This window comes from Sminthopsis crassicaudata, chromosome 4 (genome assembly GCF_048593235.1).
Source record: "Sminthopsis crassicaudata isolate SCR6 chromosome 4, ASM4859323v1, whole genome shotgun sequence".
Lineage (NCBI taxonomy): Eukaryota > Metazoa > Chordata > Mammalia > Dasyuromorphia > Dasyuridae > Sminthopsis > Sminthopsis crassicaudata.
The window spans coordinates 101486198-101505190 of NC_133620.1; the positions used below are offsets into that span (position 1 = coordinate 101486198).

Consider the following 18993-nt stretch of genomic DNA (forward strand, 5'->3'; position numbering starts at 1 on the left):
AGCTTACCAGACTAGGCCTTAGTTGTGAGGCTCAAAGAGCTAGATGGAGCCCTAAGCCGACAGGTAATGTATTCTGGCAATTTAGTGTCATCAAATCATAGATTTAGAACTCAAAGGGACTTTGTTGTTGTTGAGTTGTGTCTGACTCTTTGTGATACCATTTGTTTTTTGTTTGTTTGTTTGTTTTTGGCAAAGTTACTAGCCTGATTTGCCATTTCTTCCTCTAGCTCATTTTACAGATGATGAAACTGAGGCAAACAGGATTAAGTGACTTGTCCAGGGTCATACAGCTAACGTCTGAGACCAGATTCAAACTCACTCAGACACAGCACTCTATCCACTACAATACCTAGCTATCTTTCATAGGGACTTCAGAGGTCCTCATCTAGCCCAATCCCTTGGTTTCACAGATGAGGAAACTGAGGCCCAATTAAGTGATTTGGCTAAGGTCACACCACAAGCAAATGAAAGTGCTAAAATGTGAACTTTTTATATTTTAATATTTTTAATATTTTAATATCCAATTTAGCATTTTCTATCACACCAGACTGTTTCCCCTGTGATAATTTGAATTATCACTGAGAGGAAAAAAACTACATGCCCTAGAGATAGGAATTTTCTGGTGTTAAATATGTTTGTTTATACAAATGCCTATTTACAAGTGAACCTGATTGCATCTTCTTGTGCTTTGTGCCCTGTTGGGTTATGCCCTTGCCTGGTTCTGGCTCTAAGTCGTAGCAAGCTCTCTTTTCTGCCAAGAGTAGCATTCCTTCTTTCCACTCATTTGATACAGGTTTATTAAGTGCCTACTATGTGCCAAGCACTATCCTATCTTCTAGGAATATATAGATATAAAATAATGGAAAAGATACATCCATGCATAAATAAATATAACAAATAAAAAATAATAATTAGTAGCAAGAGCCAAGAAATATAGGAAAGGAGATGATGCTTTCAGTTGGGGAATCAAGAAAAGCTTCATGAATTCTGAGTCTTGAAGAATGAGAAAGATTTCCACAGGCAGGCCTATATGAATGCACAAAATTGTTCAAGGGGCAGACCAGGATCAAAAAAGGGTGTGAAAAGTCTGGAGGAGGTGGATGAAACCAGATTCTGAAAGACCTTAAATACTGGCTCTGGGAGTTTGTAGGTTATTCTATAAACAATAGGGAGCTGGTGAAGGTTTGGGGGCAGAAGAGTAACCTGGTCACATGTATACCATGGAGAAATGATTTTTATAGATGGGGGAGGGATTGGAGAGAGATGAAACTGGAGGTGGAGGAAGTTTGAACAAAAGATGATGAACGATAGTGGCAAAGTTATGAAAAGTTCATGAAGCTGTGTAGCAAAAGGTCAGATTGGAGGAGCTAGAGACAGAAAGACAGCCATTCAAAGCTTTCAATGTCCTAGAAGTAAGAAAGTGATGGCTATTCCCCTCCCTTTTCCTGCCTCCTTTTGTGTATGGTTTCCTCCTTTATATTTTAACTTTCTTGAAGGCAGGAACTACATTTTTATTAACTATATCCCCAGCATCTAGCATACTGCCTTGGCATACAATAGGTACTTAATAAATATTTTATTGGATTGGTGTGAGAAGATGAGGGGACTCTATAAGTAGGTGTAGAGTTTGAAAGACTCACCCTGTTCCATGTCAAACACATCCATAGTCCTCATGAACTTGGGCTGTCGGTAGAGGCGGCCTTGCCGCAGGCCTCCCAAGCTATACAGATAGCCATCCATGGGGACAAAGCTGGAGAAAGCTCGCTTGCAGGGGATGCTGGGAAACTTGGTCCATGAGCGTGTTTCAATATCGAAGACCTCAAAAGCATTGACTGCATACTTGGATTGACGACCCCCTAAAAGCCAAGATCAAAGACCGTCTGAAATCTATCTCATTAGACACTCATTCCCCACCCACCCCCACCAATCTAAAGATTCCAGATTTCCTGTGCTTGCCAACCCAAGGAAGTAGATTCCATCTGGAAAAGCCCCTAGAGAGTGGCTCCCATCCCTCTTGGTGTCAGGGGGTTGTATCAGTGTAACAAGCTTATTATAACTTTTCTGATGGTTCCTTCTTCATGCTTTCCTCCCCTTCCCCTTCCTGAGAGAGCAACTAATGTGCCTTCTTCTCCCTTAAATGAGGGTACCACTTCTTTTCAGGGAGCCTATCCTGATTGACCCATGTCCAGTTCTGACTACTCCTCAGCCTCACGTCCCATTAGAACTTATATATTTAGTCAATTTCACAGTCATAGATATAGTGCAACCTTATTATTTTACAGATGAAGAAACTGGTTCCCAAATAGAAGTTACTTGTTCAAGGACACACAGGCTGCATAAGTGAGAAAGTCCAAATTCAAATCCTGTCTTTTAATTCCCAATCCAAGAACTTTCTATGCTGATTTTCATTTGTGCTTATTTATAGGTTGTTCTGAAAATTCAGTTGTGTACATGTACCTTGTCTTTCGCCCCCATCAAATAGGAATCTCCCTCAAAATACACAAGTTTGTTTTTCTTTTTTACCCCCATAAAGCCATGACCTTGGATAAATAATTTTACTTTCTGTTCACCAGTTTCTTCTGAAAGATAAAAATATTGATGAGATGATCTCTGAGGTCCCTTTTCACTCTAATATTTATTAATTATGTAACAGCTCTATGAGGGTAAGCCCTTTTTGCTTTGTACCTCTGCCCTGCTCCACAAGATCTAGGAGATGACTCTGTACATTCCCCAAAGCGGAGAGATGATAAACCGACTCCTAGAGTACATCAAGTGTACATGTAATGTAGCCCATCCTTACCTAGCACATAAATCTTGGAACCTCGGAGAAAGGAAGTAGCAGCATACCTTGGGGTGGGCATAGGGGCTAATGATACCCACATGTCCTTGAGCATGTCATAATGCTGTAGGTGGTTGTGGGGGCGGAGATCCAGCCCCATCCCTCCTGCTGCATATACCCTGTAATCTAAAGAGATAGACCACAGTCAGGGTTAGTGGGCAACTTGCAAGTGGATCTATATAATCCCTTCTGAGGTCAGGAGCGTGAAAGTTTCCTTCCTGTACAATGTCCTGCACACTTGGTATGGAAGTTGGGTCTGTGCCACTCTGGTGGCATGATTAATGTTTCCTTCCAGTCTCATCAGCTAAGCCAGTTCTGTCAAGTTCCCAGAGCACCTAGCCTAGGGTAACTTTATACTTTCTGTACTCTGACTTCTTTCCCTCCTCAACTAAGGACAGCCAAAAGGAAAGCCATAAAACTCCGTTGGGGAACCAAATAGGAGAAAGTCTCCTTTTCTCTGATCGATTTCTTTGCTTGACAGGGCCCAGGACAAATGGGGATTATAAGAAAATGAAGAAAGAATTCCACCTCACATACCACAGTCCAAATGAGGCACCAGAGAAGAAAATATGTATAAGATATTTTCTGGGGATAGTGCCTGGTTCGAGTGGGCACTCAATAAATCTTTGTTCTCTTCCACTTTTTGCTCCTTCTTCCATCTCTGTACTTTTGCAATGTGCTGTTCCCCATACCTAGAACATTCTTCCTCCTTACCTCTGCTTCTTCTTTCAAGACCCAGCAAAATCCCACCTTTTGTAGCAGGACTTTTCTGATCCCTCTGTACACTATATGTGTGTATCTCTTATATGTACTAAGTTATTTACTTGTTGTCTTCCTCATCAGAATATGATTTCCTTCGAAGGCAGGGATTGTGTTTTGTTTTGTTTTTTGCCTTTTTTTTTTTTTTATCCCCAAGGCTTAGTCCACAGTACCTGGCACTCAGTAGGTGCTAAATAAGTGTATGAGGATTTCTTGATAGACTATTTATAAAGGGAAAATGTTGAGAATAGATGGAAGCCTGTAGTTGAAAAGTACTATTATAGATATTCAGTTCTCGATTTATATTGATATTTCTGTAACAAAAGTTGGCATTTCCACTGGGGGCACAGGGAAGTTGAGAGGTGGGAAGGAGTGGTAGGAGAAATAACTAGAGAGCTCCAGATTGTTTAGAGCAAGCTACAGAGTGATTGGTTGTCTCTAGATACCTGGACTCTTCCCTTTTCAGCCTTTATGATGTGCTGTTATGCTGTGTGAATCAATTCAAAACTACTGAGTGTCAAGCAGCTATTTGTGACTGGGACACCTGTGAGGCAGAATTCAGCCTTTTGTACCTGTTTTATATGGGTGAGAGGAGAGCAAGGGGGCCTGAGAGGTTATTGGGAGCTTTTAGAAAAGTTGCAAGAGGAATAAACTGGGGATCCACTGTTCTAAACCCAACTCAAAGTCCTCTTCCCTTTCCAACCCTTCAACAAGCCTGCCCTACTGATTTCCTGCCCTGTTTCCAGCCCCTCTGTGCCCAAAGCCTGGTCTGGCTTGCCTTTTGTAGTGACGGAGATGCCCATGGCAGCCTCTCTCAGCACACTCCTCTTCTTCCACTTGCCTTCATCGATGTTGTACATCTCCACAATCTTCAGGGGCAGCTGATTGGTGCCCACACCCCCAATCACCATGATCCGTTTCCCCAGGGCAATGACAGCCACCCCAGCCCGGGCTGTGGGCATGGGGGCCAGGAAGTCCACTGGTCAGCCTCAGGGGAGTAGACCTCAAAGCAGTCCATAGGGACCCCGTTGTCATCACAGCCTCCTATGGCATAGACCTGTCCTCCAGTCTCCACCAGGGATGAGTAGACCCGACGACTGGGCAATGGGGCCAGGGTCTTCCAATGGAAATCTTTGATGTTGGGCACCTCCATGGCAGTCACGGGTGGCACTGTCCGGGCATCCATCCCCTCACCTCTGTGGAGCAGTTACCCTGCCACCCCCTGAGAAGCAGCAGGGGCAGCTGCTCCAAGGGCAGGGAATAAGAGATCAGAGGCAAGAGATATGCTGACTAGTCCACAATCAATATCCCTCAGCCGCTTGCAGCATCCATCACTGGCCCTAGCTCCTGCCCACCCCCACAAGCCCCCATGCCGACACACACACACACACACACACACACACACACACACACACACACACACACACACACACACAAAAGAGCAGCCGATTCTTTACCTTTCCTTATGGCTCCATCAATCCCGAGGCATCCATACCTGGCCCTAGGAGGACAATGGAGTGGAATCAAGGGCAGCTGGTTGAGTGAGCCTCCTCTCCTGAGCAGACTCCCTCTCCCTTTCTCCAACTTTAATTAACAGGGAAAGAAGCTGAGAATGCAACACAGCATGATCACACATCACATTGGGCTCCCCTCCACCCCCCAACCCAACCAGGTTATGTCAATCCCGCGTGGCTGATGTTTGGGGAGCAGCTTAAGGGACAAGTGGGGGTGGGGTGGGATTCACAGAGGTTCTTTCAGCTCGCTGCTCCACCTACACTGTTCCTGAGAAGGAAGGAGTTAAAAATCACTGGAGCCTCTGCTCTTTCTAACCCTCCCTCTGCAGTTCAAGACATTTTCCACTCCCACCATCCCTCCCCCAAACGTGCTCGCTCTCTCTCTCTCTCTCTCTCTCTCTCTCTCTCTCTCTCTCTCTCTCTCTCTCTCTCTCACACACACACACACACACACACACACACACACACACACACACACTCTCTGATCTCTCTCTCTCTCTCTCTCTCTCTCTCTCTCTCTCTCTCTCTCTCTCTCTCTCTCTCTCTCTCTCTCTCTCTCTCTCTCTCTCTCTGTCACTGTTGATCAGGGGAGGGAAGCAAAAGACAGCCCATTAAGAGACACTGGAAATCACCCGCCTAGCTTAGAGTCTAAGGGAGAAGGTGATTTGTCCTTTCTCTTCTCAATACATCGCTGGCAGACATGCAGATGAGCTGAATAAATGAGCAGCCAGGATGAGAAAAATACACAGACTACAAGAGAAGGGAACAAGCTAAATACACATCCCCTCCCAGAGCTTCACACCTGTGCAAAAATCTCTATGCACCCCCACTGCAGAGTCATCAGCCTCCATTATATAACCCAGGAGGGCTTTACCCATTGGAGGAGGAAAAAGGCTGTTAGCTGGGTGTACCGACCCTTATCTCCCTGAGTAAGTGGAGACAATCGTTTGAATCGCCAAGGCCAAGACCTTCTGCTTATCCAACGACCGAGTATTGTGTGTGTGTGTGTGGGGGGGGGGAGGACAGTAGAAAGAGGGGTGATCAAATTACCCAATTTGTTTATACAGACACAAAGAACCAATTAATGCTTTTCCCATTTCACTTTGGGTATTTAGGCATAGGGAATGTGGGAGACTTCCTCATTTGCACTAGCATACACTATGATATAATATACTCCTTAAAATGTACATGCAGGCAACCACCCCCACCCACCCACATATACATAGTCCCCACCATACTGAAATAGAAATGAATTTCCAGGGAGATATACAGACATGAATTAAATCGCACACACAGAGAAACATTGGGATTATGATCTAGAGTTGAAAAGGAGATCGCTAGTTCAGACAGAGGGCTCACCAACCTCCAGAATGTGGCCAGAACTGGATTAAATGTAATTGGAAAATATTTATTAAAAATAAATAAAAATACAATGCAACATATACAATATTACATTTTAACACAAGTCAATATGTGGCCCACAGGGATCCTTATGGATTGGTGGCCCCCTTCCACAGATCCATGCTGCCATTAGTCATATAATCGCATACACAAGTCTCAAACTCCCTGTAAAAACCACATGCACACAGATCTTTCTTTTGTCCCCAATACCCTGTTGACATGAAGCCTGAGCAAAAGCACATCAAATGCTGCCAGGCTTAGATGATCAGAAAAATCAAAGGGCACTTAGCTTTTCACACACAATAAAACCGCATTACAAAGCACCATTAGGCTGTGCAAAGGAACCTCAAAGGTGCCCTACATATGTGCATTACTTGGATTGATTCTTCAGCAGCCCCCCCATGTACACAGAAATGACACATCTCTCTCGAAAGAATTTTGGAAACTAATAAAGGGGGTGTCATCTTTGCTTACTGACATCGGCATCGTAAGTTGGTTCTCTACTGAACAGTCAAACCAGTAATTTGAAAATGAGTAACAGTGAGTAATGAGGTAAGTTACAATTCACTGTAGGCCCACAATACATAAACATGGATCATAAACACAAAAGTCTTTTAATATGTAGGAATTCAATGTGGGCCCCAAGAGTTGAAGGAATTTTTTTTTTTTTTTTTTTTTTTGCGATCTTGGTATGAAAAAGTTCATTCCTTCTCCACATGCTTATAAAAATAGTAACTGAAAATTCAAAGTGGAGGAAATTGCCCTTTACTCATATTATTAAGTGAAAATTAATGCAAATTTCAATCATTGGACTGAAAAAATGAATTTTGATGACAAGTTCCCCAGTTTTTTCAGTCTGCAGAGAGACACTAGGATTAAACCCTTCCTCAGCAAGTCAAAAAGTACCTACTGTGTTGGGCCTTTGTACTAAGCATTTCGAATACAAAGAAAGGCAAAAACACTATGCCTACCCTCAAGGATCCCATAACCTAATGAGAGAGACATGTAATCAACTTCATATAAATAAGATCTAGACCTCATGGAAATATTAGAGGGAAGATATTAGCAATGAGGCAGACTGGGAAAGGCGTTTTGCACATGGTGAGATTTTGGCTGAAGCTTGAAGGAAGCCTAGAGGCAGAGATGAGGAAGGAGAACATTTTAGGCATGGGGATGGCTCATAGAAAATACAGTCAGAAATTGCAGAAATATACAAGGACAACAAGACCATCAGTGTCACTGGATTGCAGAATACATGGAGGGTGGTAAAGTATTAGGAAATAGGTTGTGAAGAGCTTTAAATGCCCAAAGCAATGTCTGCCTTGTGCTTTAGGAAGATTACTGTGACAGATTAGAATAGAGAGACATTTGAGGGAGGCAGACCAATCAGCATTCTATTCCAGTAGTCCACATGTGAGGTGATGAGTGCCTGCAGAAGGGTGTTGCCAGTATCCAAGAGAAGATTTTTGTGTGGGGGAGATATATTAGAGAGTTCATGAATTGCATATGGACAATGAGAGAAAGTGAGAGCTCTAAAATGACATCTAGATTGGAAGCCAAAATTCCTAGAAAAATGGTCATGCTCTTTACAGTGATAATGAAGTCCAGAAGAGAGTGGGGTTTTAGAGGAAAGATGATGAATTCAGTTTTGCACATATTGAGTTTAAGATATTGGGAGACTAGGTGGTAGAGCAGACAGAGCATCAAACATGGAGTCAGAATGACCTGAGTTCAAATATGACCTCAGATAGTTGCTAGCTGAGAAAGTCACTTTTACCCTGATTGCCTTTTTTTTTTTAAGCTATTTATGGGGCATCCAATTTGTGATGTTTGATAGAGATGTAAGAGTGGAGGTCAGGAGTAAGATTAGAGCTGGATAAATAGATCTGGGAATTATCTACATAGAGATGATAATTGGAACCATAGGAACAGATGAAATCACCAAGCGAAAAAGCAGAGAGGAAGAAGACAGCCCAGAACAGAACCTAGGAGGACACCTGAAGTTAATGGTTCTTACCTAGATAAAAATTTAGCAAAGGAGTTGAAGAAGGAGTGGTCATGAAATTAGGAAGAAGATCTGGAAAGAACAAGGTTATGAAAATCTAGAGAAAAGAGTATCAAGGAAAGACACAGATCTAACGATCTGGCAAATGAGAGAGCATTGGTAACTGTGGAAAGAATAGATTCAGTTGAAATATAAAGTTAAAGGGCGGTCTGCAGAGAGTTTAGAAGAGAGTAAGAGGAAAGGAAGAGCAGGTACTCCTTTGTCTAGTTCCTGATTATCTACATCCAATTTGGGGACTGAGAGCAAGCAGGAGTGAAATCATTCCAAGCCTTGTGGACATTCATCTTATCTTGCTCTGCTTTCATTCTATTTTCTTCCCTATCTGGCAAATAAGTGATCCAGGTTGATAGCAGTTTCCTTTTCTTCTCTCCTTCTGCCCTAGGTAAATTTTTGATGAACAGGGAAATAGCTAAAAGAGCAATAGATCAGGCAACTGATGAACCGTTAGCCTTAAATGAAATTGTTCATTTCCACTATCAGTAAGCACACATTGCCACCTTTGATTCCTGGGAGACTTGTCAAGCTGTTCCATAGAAACCCCAAATGCCAAAGATGGTACTTATCCCCAACCTATGGAATTATACAAATGAATTGAGATCTGTAATTTCCAGAATATTTCCACACTGATTTCCAGACATTTAACACATTTATCCACCAAATAGGTTGTCTAAATCCTCAGGCTTCTATTTCTTATCCCTATACTGTAACCATATTTGGAAAGGACTACTACAAACTGTGCTTGAATAGGAATCTTTTCCATAATATCCCCAACTAGTAACCATTTAGCTTCTTCTCAAAGACCTCTAAAGTTAAGAGAACTTGGCAACCCCGAAGCAGTCCCCTTTTGAATGGTTCTAATTATAATGATTTGGAAAAGTTCACAGAATGCAGACTCTCTGTAAGGCCCTAGGGTAGTGATTTAATGTGATAGTTATCATTCACATAGTACTTCAACAGTAGCTTTTTTTCTGACAACCCTCAGGAATAGGTGCTATTATGATCCCCATTTTATAGGCAAGAAAATTGAGGCAGACAGAAGTTAGACTTTTAAGAGAGTCTCATAACTACTAAATATATTTGATTGGATCTGAACTCAGGACTTTCTGATTCTAGGCCCAATATCCTATCTACTAAACCACACTACTGCAGGGTTGCTGGAAGAGTTGCTTACTTCTCCCTCCCTGCCTTCCTCCCTGTCCCTAAAACCTAGCACCAATTACAATTATTTCAATCCTTTGGGGGCATCACAGCCCTGATTGTACTAAGCTAGTTGCCAAGTGGGATAAGAATCTGCTACTTCTCTCAGCCTTCCAATCCAGGGCAACTGGCTCCCTGAATAAACAGTTTTTTTTTTTTCATGTCTAACAAATTCTTCTTACTAAAAAATGCACTCAAAGGTATCAGGCCTTCATTTTCTCTTCTCATTCAAATTCACAATTTCACTTTCCTTCATTGAGATGAGGCTGTGGGTGCTTGTGAGAGACCTTGAAGATAAATGGATTTTGATACTGTGGAATCTCTTATTATAATATTGATGCATTATTCACACAACTTGTCCCTCTTTCACTTTCCATCTTGAAGGGATTACACATTGAAAGCTGGAAGGGACCTTAGAGATAAATTAGGATCCAAATAGTTAAGTGACTTACCCACAGTCTCACAGGTAGCAAATAGTAAGGCTGGTATTTAAACCTAGCCTGTAACAGTTAATATTTCTTCTGCAGTCAAATGTTGGAAAAACATTCCTGCCAGCTTATCCTATCAGTCAGTATTCTGTATATGCTACATATTCAATACTGTTTGATTCTGTAAAATGGGCAGCTAGATGGTACAGTGAATAGAGCATCTGGAGTCAGGAGGATCTGAGGTCAAATTTAAGATACTATTGTGTGATTGTGAGCAAATCATTTAATACTACTTGCCTCAGTTTCCCCATTTATAAAATGTGCTGGAAAATGAACTCCAGCATCTTTACCAAGAAAACAACTTAAATGACCGAACAGTAACATGCCAAACTCTCCCAGACATTATCCTTTGGAGAAACTCAGGGAGTAACCTGGAGGGACAATCTCACACCTAACAGACTAAGCAAACTCTCATGATCTCGGGGCCATTGGGAGTGGGAGTGGGAGTGGGGGAGGGGAGATAGCAAGGGCAGTGTTTCAAGGATTTTGTGATAGCTTACACAGTGTCTCATGAGAGTGAGCACTGAGGACACACGAAGACAGAGCTCGAGATTAGCTGTTGCTGTTTCTCTTTCCTCCCCTTCTTCCAAGAAAAAGCAGATGATCCTTGGGCAAATGACAAAATACTTAGACCAGTGCCACCTGGACCAGAGGTATGGGACTGAGCTAATAAATTCCTAAATCTTAGGGCATTCTCAGTAGTCAGGGGCTATTTTTCTGTGTAATTCTCTCCATAGATCATGTCTATTCTAATGCTATGTATAACTAATCAGATGCTTAATAAAGATCTTTCAAAAGCAATAAGCAATAATTAAAGCCCAGAATATTTGCAGTATCCAAAAAGAAAAACCCACTGTAAGGAACTAACTCCACAAACTAGCTAGTTCTTAATAGGGTCGGACAGATGCTTTTTTTTTTTTTTTTTTTTTTTTTTTTAATACACACCCCCTCCAAAGCAGGGAGTTTTTTCTCCTTCCTCTCTCACCTATTTCAGAATCTCACAACTCTCCTGATATCAGAAAGCCTTTCTTCTTATCCAAGTTCAACACCATATTCTCTAGCCAAAGTTCATCCCTCTTAATCTGATCTCCAGTCGATTCCCTTCCTTTTAATGTAGCCTTCTTTATTATGAAAAGAGAAGGGCAGTATGGTGGTGTGGACAGAGAGCTGACTTCAGAATCAGGATAGACCAGGGTTTAAAGTCTCATTTCTCATACATACTAGCTCTGTGATTTTGGCCATGTCACTTAATTGCTTGGTGACCCAGTTGATTTTCATCTACCAACTGCAGAGCTGGTGCCAACCTAGAGGCAGCTAGGTGGTGTAGTAGACAGCGTGCTGGGTCTGAAGACAAAGACTTGAATTCAAATTCCTAGAACTTCTCAGATACGTGCCAGATGTGTGACTGTGCCTGCTTTCCACACCACCAGAAATGCATCATTCTGCAACATGAAATAAACTCTGAAACTCATTTCCTCAAATCACCTCATCTTCCCTCATTTCCTCATCGGCTTCTTTGAATGTGTTGTCTTTCCCCATTAGATTGTGAACTTCTTGAGGGTAGGAATTGACTTAAGCCTTTCTTTGTGCCTCCTGGTGCTTAGCACATCACCTAGTAGGTGCTTAATGTTTGACTCAATCTATTAAAGAGAGGAGCTAGGAGGAAAGACACAAACATATAAATGGCCACAGAAGTCAGTGTTTTCCTGATCCTGGCTGTGCTATTCAGTTTCCACTGATTTTTTTCAACAAGTCCTTGACCATCTTTGAAAGGTATGCCTTCTTCCCAGGTGATGCCTGAGTGAGTGTGCTCTGGACTCTCTAGATGCTGATTCTTAACCTTCACCCCTAAGAGAATGGGGGGGGGCAGGAGCCGATGAGGCTATGAAGAGTCATTCAACAAACAAGGGGCAGCAGGTGGGAGAGGGCAGTATCCTATTCAAACCCAGGCTCTTTACATGCCAGTTAATAAGTTAATACCACTGTCCCCAGAGTCAGCAACTCCTTCCATCCTTCTTAATTAAAAAGAACTCCATGTCACCATGGAATTGAGGGCTGTGAATGATTTACAAATCAGCCAGGCTCCCCCTCCTCAGGGAACATGGAGAGGAGATTCATCTGTCTGTCACTAATGAGGGCTGGGGTAACAATGTGGCAGTCTGGAAAAAGCCACCTCTGCAGCCTCAGCTAGTGGGGCATCTGGCAGCAAAGGGCAGGAAATCAGAGTAAGAGGGTCATTTAGAAATAAAAGGCTCTTTTGTTTGCCTCTGTTCTTCTAATCTAGGAGAAGAGAGCATATGGCCTCTGAGGTTTACCAGAGATATGCAGCCATAGATATGCAGCCATAACAATTTCTTCTAGAGGTGAGGGGAGAGATATGGGTTTTAGGGGAAAATATATATGGAAAGGCCCTTGGAGAACATCTAGTCCAGCCCCATTTCACAGATAAAAAATGAGGGGCAATCATGTAACTAGACCAAGGATCCCCACTTCCTATAGCTTCTTTGTCTCAGCCATCACTGCCTAATTTTCACTTCCCTGATACATCCAGTTAAAAAAAAATTATATATATATATATATAACACATTTGATAGGCCATGTATCTACAGCATTTCACAGAACTAAGGCTAAGCCCTTCTCTAAAGTACGAGGGATGGATGGGGTTGCACTGCTTAGCTTGGGTTATGAGGGAATGATGTCCCTCCTTTTCATCTTCCACCTTCCCCCCCCTTCTCATATTCCTCTCCCCTAACCCAGGTTTCATTCCATTTGGGATCCCAGGAACAGACTTCCAGACTGAAGGTGAAATGGCTGGTGCAGAAAGAAACTTCCCTCCTGCCCCTCTTGGCAGGACCAGCTCTTGCTCATCTCTTCTTACAATTCGGATGACCACTTCGAAGATCAGGTCTCCTTCACTCCCCTGAAGTCAGTGCTCACCTTTTTAAGAACCCCCCCACTGTCCACTCTGAGCCACAAAAGGAACAGATCCAGCTGAATGTTCCAGCAGAAAAAGGCTGCAACTTACCATGCTCTCCAGAGACATGTTTTTCGGGAAGCTTCTGTTCTAGCTCTTGACTTTTTTCTTCTAGTGTTTCACCACATACAAACACACATATGCATATTACAAGCCCTACTTCTCCCCAGCGGTTTAGCAAAAAATAACCATGAGAAGACAGGCTGAGGCAGTGGGACTGGCAGGGCTGGAGTTTCTAAATCATCCAATCCCTGCCTTAATCTTTGCCTCCCTCTGGGAAAATAGACACAATCATCTTTGGCTGGGTCTCAGGCTGATGTGATCTGTATTCTCTGCTGCAGTGGCCAGAAAAAGGTGGGGGATCAGGCGTGCACAAGCCTGTGTGTGTGTGTGTGTGTGTGTGTATTGGCATATAGGAACCAGATGAAAGCAGCTCCGAGAAATCTTTGGCATTCCTGTGTTAATGGCATGGGCAGTGGCTCATTAGGGATCCTCTGAATTCAGCAGAAATTCAACAAGATTTTGGAATGATCATGGAGATACAAAGGAAAAAAGAGGTTTAGAAAACACTCTACTAGCTAGTTCTAAGCCCACAAAGTGTCCTTTTTCCTCTAGCTCATTAACTTTTTAAAAATTATTTTCAATGTTCATTTAAAAAAAATGTTGAACTTCAAATTCTTTCCCTCCCACCCTTCCCTCACCCATTGTTATGGCAAGAAATGTGATATCATGTATGTGAAATCATACAAAACCTATTTCTATATTAGCTATGTTACAAAAAAAGCAAGAAAAATAAAGTTAAAAAATTTTCATTTTCTTTCAAAAAGCTGAGGAAGAAATTGACTAGGTACTCTACCCATCAGGTCCTGTATAAATTACTCCAGAGGGCAACCAATACATGTGTCTAACTCTCCTTTCCTCTTCCATTTTTCTATTTAAACAGGAAGCAAGTAGCAGTGTCGAGTCCCTGAACACTTCAGTCTGGCATTTGGAGAATTGGCCCTATTTGATTTGCCCCCAGGAAACATCACTCTTTCCTCTGTAAGTCACTAGGCAAGAAATAAAAGCTGTTTCCAATTCCCTTCACAACTAGTGGCCCCAACTTAGGTATCTGCTGCAGCATCCAGGAGCTTTTTCTTCCAGCTGTTGCTGAGTCCTTGTCTGGAAATGACACTTGCCAGTTTCAAGTAATGTTCTTCCTCCCTTCTGTACTTAGCAAACCTACTAAAATTAGCTTTTGTTTCCATCTCCTATCACCCATTTAACAGAAGTTCCCCAAATAAAAGAGTGAATGATATCCATGTTTATTTCTCCCATTTTCCACTCCATATTCCAAGGTACTTTTAGAGCTAGAAGAGATACTACCCTCTATCACATTTATAGGTTTGGTTTAATCAGTTGTTCTGGCATCTTGTTATAATAAAGAGAGTATTCAATTTGTTATTAAAAGATGGTTTTAAAATAATTTTTTTACCACTTATTGTGACCTCGTGATCAATAGTTTCACCTTTCTGGGACTCATCCCAGATTGATCACCCCTATTATATTATGAAGGCCCAGATTATAGAACATGCCAGAGATCCAGTTATCTGGGACTTTCTTTATATACACAAAATTTTCCACAGTCTCCATCTTCCTTCCCCTTAAAGCCTAAAATATCCAGGTGAGAATGACTATGGAGAGAAGGAACACATGAATTAGGAAAACTTGATAGCAAAGCAAATTTACTTCCTTTCCTCTCTACAACCCCCTTCTTCATCCCTTGCCATCTATTTTCATTTTCTATTAGCTTTCCTTTGGGAAGACTCAATTTGCATTTAAATAGAAAATCTTCAGAATGGCTCTAATATAACGTTAAGATGTTAATTACAAATTCATTCCTCTTTAAAAATTAAGACCTTTCAGTTCATCTTGGTGGTAAGGGAAAGGCAGTAGAAATGCTTAGTATTTATAAGTTATTATTATTTAACATGGTTTACTGCAAGTCCTTACGGCAGAGGGCAGAAGTGAGGTGTTTTGAGGAGCATGAAAGATTTAGGAACAGGTGACTGACTTGGAAAGCCAATGTTTGGTTATACACTTCCCAGATACACAGGGATGTCATCCAGATCATAATAATAAGATTAGTGTTTGTGCTACTGTGCAGAACATTGCACAGAAATTGTGCAATAAATTGTTTAAGAAAACTCATAGTAATGAAAAATGTTTTTTTAAAAATTATATTGGAGGAAAAGAGTATAAAAGAAGGGATAGAATCACTGGTTGGGGTGGATGGGATAATGATAACAGATGACAAAGGGGAAACAGAGCTGTTTTTCTCTGTAATGGAGAAAGATCTTTGGAGTAGAAAAGACAGAACAAAAATATTTCGTTGGGAGTTAAACCCAATGTAACAAGAGAAATGAGCTTGCCCTTTAAGAATGCAAGTCAGCCAGCTCAAATGAACTATGTCCTAGGGTACTGAAAGTACTGGCAGATGGGAACTCATAAGCCACAAAGATTTCTGAGTGATCTTTAAAAGAACAAGGAAAACAGAAGTGCTGCAGGATTGAAGAAGGGCAGAGATTGTTCAGATTTTTTTAAAAGACAGTGGGTCTGCAAATTGTATGGTAGTAAATTTAACTTCAATTCTTAGCAAAATATTAGATGATTGTTAGAGAAGTTCCCAGTGGACAGCCAGAAAAGGAAATGGTCATCACAAGGAGCCATCAGGGCTTCCAGTTTGTGCTTAACATATCCTTTTCTGATAACTACTAAACTTGTAGGTCAGGGGAACACTACGGATATCATTTATTCAGATTTTAGTGAAGTATTTGACAAAATCATTTATGCTCTTCATTGTGGAAAGATGTAGCCTGGATGACAGTAGAATAAGAAGTACTCAGAAAGGGTTGAATGGTTGCATCCAAAGAATAGTTAACTATTGGAATGCTCCAGGGATATATCTTGGTGCTGAGCTGTTTATATTTTTATTGATTAAATGCTAAATGCATAAATGGCATACTTATTCAATGTGCAAGTGTTGAGATAAAGAGATAGGATTAGGAAATATTTTAACAAAATAAGAATATTGGGGCAACCCTACTAAAATAAAACTTAATAGGGATAAATAGATCTTCCTCTAGGTTCAAAAATTCAATTTCACAAGGAAGCAGCTGGAGTAGTCTTTAAAAAAAATTGGTGAGTTTTAGAGAACCAAAACCTCAATGTGAGTGAAAGGAGTGATATGCAGTTAGGAAAGGTGATGTGACATCAGGCAGTAAGAAGTGAGAGGCATAGCTTCCAGAAGGAGGAAACAATTGTTCCATTATATTTTTAACATGATCAGATCAAATTTGGTTACTATATATTATGTTGCTCTAAGTACAACATTTTAGGATAAGCAACACTTTCTGTGAAGTCTTTATTGATCCCAATTGCTAATAATGTCTTCTCTCTGAAGGTACATTGTTACTACTATGTATTCATTCTCCTTTTATTTTTTTCTATACATACTTATATATATACTTGTTAGAATATGTTTCCTATGAATAGGTATTGTGGTATTGTTTCATTCATTGGATTTGTACTTTCAGTTTCTAAAAGAGTACCTGACACACAATATGGGCTTAATAAATAATAATATGTCAATTGATCAACATTGATAAGCTTCAAAAATATCTCATAGTCAAAGCTGTATATAAAAAATAATGTTAAAAATTGTCATTATATATAATTGGAAAAAAATGCTATTTAAAAGGAAAAAAAAGAATATCCCAGTTCAATAAAGTAAATTCATGTCCATATGAAGCCTGAAGAAATTGGAAATATTGAAGCTGGGGGAAAAAATCAGAACAAAGGGAGGGGCTACCAAGTATTTGAAGGATTCTCCTGTGGAAGAATGAGGACTTGGAACAATGAAGTTGAAACAGTGGGTAGGACATTGGAACAGTGAGAGGGACATTCAGAGACACAAATTTAGAGGTAATATAAGAAAATCTTAACAATTAGCACTGTCCAAATGGTATTGAAAAGGAGCAGGTTACCCTTCACTTGATGTTTTCAGGCAAAAACATAATGAGGATGTTAGAGTTTCTTTTTTACATACAGTCCACAGGTTGGACTATATGACAACTGAAATTTCTTCCGACTTTAAAATTCTGTGATTTGTGATTTATAATTTATAGAATTAGAAGTGGAATAGAACTTAGAAGTGATTTGGCCCAACTCTCCTAATTTTAAAGATAAGGAAACTGAGATATTTCAGTCAGTTACTCTATGTCACTCAGGGAGTCACATGTCTTTTGAGGGCAACATCTTCCTTTAATAGTATATATTTAGTACAACATTCTTTATACAACTGCCTGCCTGAAACATCTTTGATCTGTATCATTCAGATGTTTTATTTTTTCACAGTGATTTAAACTTTTCATTTTCACATCCAACATATAATTATCACAACCTCTTCTCTGAAATAGATATCGTCTTCTTTGTCATAGGATTATAGTATGACAAAGAAAGCATCTTAAAGATTATCCCCAAACACTCCATTTTAAAGATAAACTGAAGCTTAGAGAAAATTACTTGTTCAGAATACCATTTTGCAAAAGAGAAAAGTGAAACACTAAAAAGGTGACTTTCTGAGGGTGAATGAAAGAGAAAAAAAATCACAAGAAACCTTGTTATCAAGACCTCTTTTACTGAATAAAATCCCAATCTGTGCTGATTTCTTCACTATTCATTGTGATGACCTAAACATAGAGAAATCCTGCTCTTTAGTCCCCCCTTCAGGGGGATGATGATCTAAAATAGGTGAAATGAAAATAGATGATCTCAGTGCAGTTTAATTTTATTAATCCTTTCCCCTCCACTTTTCAGTTCTTTTGGAGACAAGAAGACCATTCCCTTGAAGCAATGATGGGATAGGGATCAGTATTTCCTTTTAAAGTTAAAGAAATTGAGGTGCACAATGAAAAAGATTCACAAGAGAAAAACATTCTGCATTGTGCCCATTGTGTGGTGGTGGTGGGTGAAACTAAAGTCTAAAGACTTTAAGGGCTGGAATAGGGTTGCTGTGACTAGTACAGATATTAAGAGTTCCAGAAGTGCCTATTTAAAATCATCTATGGAAAAGGCCCTTGAGAAAGCATCCCATTCATTCATTCAACAAACTTTAAGTCCTTATCCTAAATGCTTGACTGAATCTATTCAGAGCACTATTAGGGGCTGAAGGAAATAGAAAGAATAAATATAGAAAAGCCTAGACCCTGCCTTCAAGGAGCTTACACTAGAGTGGGCATCAACCTGGTGGGCCCTCAAACATGAGCTTACCCTAGACAAATGCTCTGTGAGAATGGCTGATGGTAAAAAAAAAAAAAGAAAAAAGAAAAAAGAAAAGGACATGCTTCGCTGCTCCTTATTGTCCATTTTCTCATTGAGTAGAACCAAAAGTTTTGGGGGTGGTACTGGAAACCTAATGGTGGTCTACAGTTGAATTGGCCGGACATGTAGAATATCTGGATTACAGACAGAGCTTTAATATTGACTGAGTTAAAGTCGGGTGCATGGAAATTTTAAGTCCAAAGGACAACAATGGTAGAAACAAAGATAAGTATTGTAGACCACCTTTCTATATTTGGCTTGGGTTCAGATCATCATGTCTCTTCCAGAATAGTACCCACATTAAAACTATCCTTGTTTCCTTGCCAGGCAGGAGAATGGATATAAGATTACACTCAAGAGTAGATGCATCAAAATAAGGCTTACCTGTCCAGGGG

The 18993-nt window shown here is 40.6% G+C and overlaps 1 protein-coding gene across 1 annotated transcript in view; it reads right to left on the reverse strand.

Moving 5' to 3' along the window:
* KLHDC8A (kelch domain containing 8A) overlaps positions 1-13834 on the reverse strand; it is a 30698-nt gene extending 16864 nt beyond the window's left edge. Inside the window, 6 exon segments of the mRNA XM_074308949.1 lie at positions 1641-1856; positions 2801-2965; positions 4377-4562; positions 4565-4840; positions 5056-5099; positions 13289-13834. Coding sequence (XP_074165050.1) covers positions 1641-1856; positions 2801-2965; positions 4377-4562; positions 4565-4784 — 787 coding nt within the window. The 5' untranslated portion in view covers positions 4785-4840; positions 5056-5099; positions 13289-13834.
* Positions 13835-18993: the final 5159 nt, after the last annotated feature.